The sequence below is a fragment of the Fukomys damarensis genome, unplaced genomic scaffold (assembly GCF_012274545.1).
Source record: "Fukomys damarensis isolate Sample0158 unplaced genomic scaffold, DMR_v1.0_HiC HiC_scaffold_16, whole genome shotgun sequence".
In the NCBI taxonomy this organism is placed as follows: domain Eukaryota; kingdom Metazoa; phylum Chordata; class Mammalia; order Rodentia; family Bathyergidae; genus Fukomys; species Fukomys damarensis.
The window spans coordinates 5,253,893-5,258,478 of NW_022900928.1; the positions used below are offsets into that span (position 1 = coordinate 5,253,893).

At 45.3% G+C, this 4,586-nt stretch overlaps 1 protein-coding gene across 1 annotated transcript in view; it reads right to left on the minus strand.

Moving 5' to 3' along the window:
• Nucleotide 1: 1 nt before the first annotated feature.
• Nucleotides 2-4,586, minus strand: part of Bbox1 (gamma-butyrobetaine hydroxylase 1) — a gene marked incomplete at its 3' end in the record, with an annotated part of 53,395 nt that continues 48,810 nt past the window's right edge. Inside the window, exons 7-8 of the mRNA XM_033763908.1 lie at nt 1,996-2,162; nt 2-96 (exon numbers count right to left, since the gene is read on the minus strand). Of these exons, the coding sequence (XP_033619799.1) occupies nt 2-96; nt 1,996-2,162 (262 nt within the window). The remainder of the gene's footprint in view (nt 97-1,995; nt 2,163-4,586) is intronic.

Genomic DNA, 4,586 nt, shown 5'->3' on the forward strand with positions numbered 1-4,586 from the left:
CGTAGGCGCCCTCCAGGTGCCGCGTGATGGCCCTGCCCGCCTCGTAGCTGCGCCGGCCGTGCAGCAAGCGCCAGTTGTCGAAGGTGATCACATCGCCTGCCCGGGAAGAGAGAGCGTCGGCTTGAGTGGAGGTGGGAATGACTCACGGGGCCCGAGGCCTGGGGGGTTCTGAGTGCGAATCACTGCTCAACCGGCGCCCCTACCCCTGGATGTTTCTTTCCAGCTCAGCAGTGTCCCGAAGGACACCCTTCGTGTTTATGTGCATTGTATTCAAGACCCGGGCCCCAAGGAGAGTATTCGTTCATCTCCTCTTCGCACAAGAGGAAACGGAGGCCTCTGCAAGCCCAGGGGTTTCCACAAAGCTGCGCTGTCCTAAAGGGTGAGGCTTGGAGTCCGACTCCTCTTTCTTTTTCTTTTTGGTGTTTTTTCTTACGTTGTTTCTGTCTCACGTGTTGTCACTCTTATGATCAATCCATTGTGTCTACTGGGCAATAGATTTACGGATATTTCGCATATCAATTTATTATGGAAAAGATCAGTTACAAACAATGTTAGATGGATGCAGTAGTGCACTCTTGGGAGGCTGAGGCAGGAGGATCGCTGGAGCCCAGGAATGCAAAAACAGCTGGGCAATGCAGCAAGATACAGTCTGTTAAGTAGCATTTACAAGTAAAGAGAATCATCTATTTGGCCAAATTAACACCAGAAATAATGCCTTCTATTATACATAACAAAGTCTTCAAGTTTAAAAAATGTAATATGCAGCATGGTGAATGATAGTTAATAGTGAAATAGTGATGCATTGTGCAGTGGACCCTTGACTTACAAACTCAGTTCCTTCCCGAGGGCTGGTTGTAATTTAAGTTGGTCAGAGAAGGCTCAGGCTCCTCTACACAGCCTCCAAAGTCTCTCTCCTGCGCACAGGTGGATTTCAGTGTCCTTAGAGACACCAGCCCAGGTTTTCTCAGTGAACCCCACACAGGACAGGACGCTGTCGTGTTCCTCCCAGAACTCTTTAAGGGTGAAGTCTGTATCTGAGCCCATCTGGAAGCACAAGTTTTCAGCACTTGGGTTGTAACTCAAGACTTAGGTTGTAAGTTAAAATTAGAATTCCAGACATAATCCAAGTTGTTTGTATGTCGGGCCAGTCAAAACTCAAGGGTCCACTGTATTCTTTTGTTATTTGTTAATTTTTGTTTTTCAGCGCTGGAGACTATCTTAGGCCTGCATACTGAGCTACATTTTTAGTCCTTTAAAAAAAATTCTTTTTTTAAGTTTGGAAACTGGGTCTCTCAGTAAGTCACTAAATTGCCCAGGTTAGGCTTTAATTTGTGATTGTCCTGCCTCAGCCTTCCAGGGTGCTAGGATTATAGTTGTGAGCTACCATAGTTATATTTGATAAATATATACAACTCTGTCAATTAAAACTACAAATAGAAAAGAAAAGGTTCAAGTTTGGTGGCACTTTATGTATTAAAATGGTCTAGAAAAAAATCCAGTAAGTTGCATGAATACTGATTACCAGATATTTTAGGGTGAGAATCATGAGCATAATTGTCTTGACTAGGACAGTGTAATCAAGTACAAGCCTCAGGCTGTATGGGTGGGCACAGGATAGAAATACAAAGTATATATTTTTTTGGTAACAGGGATGGAACTTGGGCCCTGTGCCTACTAGGCAGGCAGTACCACCATTCAGCCAAACCCCCGGCCCCCAAAGTATCAGTCCTATCATCAGACATGAGATTTATGTGGCCTGCGGTTTGTCTTCCAAGTGTTTGTTATTGGGGTTGGAGACTCTTAAAGTGTGGAGTGCTGAGGGTTCCCGGGGGGCTTTATTTTTCCATCGAGCAGCCAGCAGGGATTATGGGGCCAGGAGCCCACAATTAATTCAGAGTCAGTGGACCCCAGGGCTCCCCCGTTGTCAGACCACTCTGCCCCTCATTCCAGGGGAAAATCCCTCCTCTCACTGTTTTGAAGAACATAGGCACTGACCTGGGTTCATCTTGAAGGTGAACTTGAGTTCTTTGCTGTTCATGAGGTCAACAAACTCCCTGAGAGCAGCGTAGAAAGGCTGCACCCGCTCTACCGGGATGTCGAAGATCGTGTCTCTGGTTGCATTGTTGAAGTTGATGCGAGTCACCTGGCCTTTATCATCCAACCTATTTAAGAGAAAAGTTAGAGTGTGTGTCGCAGCACACCTGGCTGTGTGTGTAAAGGCTGTTTCCTTGTGAAGGTAGCTCCGAAATATAAAAGTAAAGACTCTGAACCCACAGGGGAGGCCTTAGGGTCTTAGGGTCACCTTCGTTGCAGCGTGTCCTTTATTTCTTCCTACTTACTCATTTGTGCTTGAACTCTCACTACATCCGTGCCTGGAGGAGTCCACTGAGATGAGCACAAATGGCACTGAGAGACTCAAGTTGAAATTCCTGTCCTGCTTAGTGAGATTCGTTCTTTAGAACAGGTTTTACGCATTCAATTCTTTTCTGTACCCTGCAGTTTGTATGAGGTGTGATCAAAGACACAGGGGATGTTTAAGTTGAAAATACTTATCGCCATAAATGACACATTATCGCCCATCCCCTCGCCATGCGCCCCCTTCCCTTGGAACACACTCGTCCCGTCATGCCCGCCACTTTCTAAAGCAGCTCTGGATGTGCTCCTTCGAGTGTCGTTCGCTGTGCTCTCGGCTGACTTATCCGGAGCCAGCTCCAGAGGATCACCTATCGCAGTCGTGTGGGCCGTGGGAAGAGCCCGCCCTCCCATTGGGTGGCACACGGCAACGGCATTCACCACTTTTTTGATCATACCTCATAAAGACTCGAAAGAGAACTTGTAGAACTGCTTCATAGAGGGGAAAAACAATGGGTTGAGTGTATTTGAAGACGTGGATATTTTGAGAAGGATTGATAGCAAAGTGTCATTTATTGTAATAATGTAAAAACATTAAACAACCATATAATTTGATCACCCCTTGCAAACGACCTCTAGGAGACTGGAACTGTTGTGTCCTTTTCAGCATTATATTCCTAGCACCTAACAGACAGTCTGGCTGAAACAGGTGGTAAATACCAGTTTCAGGTCCACTTTGAATATTGTTCCCAGCCTTGGGAGAGCACCAAGGACTCAAGAACCATGGGAGACCCCAATGTTGTGATTTCTATACTTTCTTAGGATATGGATTGTAACCATAACAACAAAAGATATTAGAGCTTTCAGTGCAAGAAAAATTAGCACCCTCCTCAGAATTGAACTGTGCTGTTATAATTAGCAAGACATAGGCTTTGCCCAGATTTGGAGGCAAAAGGAGGAGACATTTTTTAGCTTTTGGGGAAGGGAGAGTTTCAGCCAGCCCTACAGTGCCAAGCAGTGTGGATTTTCTTTCAGTAGAAACAGCAGGGTGGATGACACTGAGAAAGAAAGAGGTTGAGAATGGCTGTGAAATGCCTGGGGCCTCTCAAGGAGGGTTGGTCCCTGGGCCAACCCAGGAGGTGGTGATGGGTGTGCTGTCGTTTTTTTTTTTTTGTTTTTTTTTTTTTTGGCACCAGGGATCCAATTCAGGACCTTGCACTTGTGAGGCAGGAGTCGACACCCCTGAGCTAAATTCCTGGCCCTAGGAGGTGATAATATGGCCAGCAGCTGTGTGGCAGCCATAGGTGGGGGTCTGGGCTTGGTTCCAGGACTGAGGGATGTGTGCCTGGACTGGGTTCAGGACCACTCTGGGCTGATGGGCCACCCAGAGAGAGAGACCCACTGTGAATGTCACAGCACAGGAGGGTGCTAGGACCAGCGAGCAGGGTCCTGTGCTCCTAGTGGGGCTGCTGCTGGGACAGTGTCCCCTTAGGGGTGATATTATGCCTCATGTGAGGGGAGATGTCTGGTTTTAAGGGACTTCTTGCATTTGTTGTAGGGATGCCACTATGGCGTTGTCACATTTTTTTGAGGCTCTGTAGGAAAAATTTATTTTGGACTTCAGAGGCATCTTGAATCTTGTAAATGATTCAATATTTCTTTCCTTGATTTGGCTTCTAGATCCTGAGAACTGAACTGAACTGGAAATCTATCACAGGTAAATCGCTGGGCTTTTCAGAAATTGCAGCAAGCTAAAATATATTCAGTATTTTTTTTTTTTAATTGAGTTTATTGGTACATTTAGGGATACAGTACAGTTACATTCATTGTTGGGATCATGTACCTTTACATGGCAAGTCTTGATTCTCATTTTTTTCCCCTTACCTCTGCCCTCCCTTCACCCCCTCCTCCCCTCCCCATCTACAAACACTTTATTTTCATCTTTTCATTCTCTCACATTTTTTTCTTTTCCCTTTTTGTTCTTCCCCTACGTATCACACCTTCCCTACACCTTTAGCTCCTTTCCTCCCATTTCTAAATGTCAGTAATCTTATTAGAATCTTATGCATTGTTGCAGAATATTCACACCAGGGAAACTATTTGGTATTTACACATGTGGGACTTATTTATTTCACTTAGGAGTATATCTTCAATATGTATCCATTTTCCTATGAATGAATCTATTCTCTCGCTCTTTATGGCTGAGTAATATTCCATTTTATAGAAAAACCACA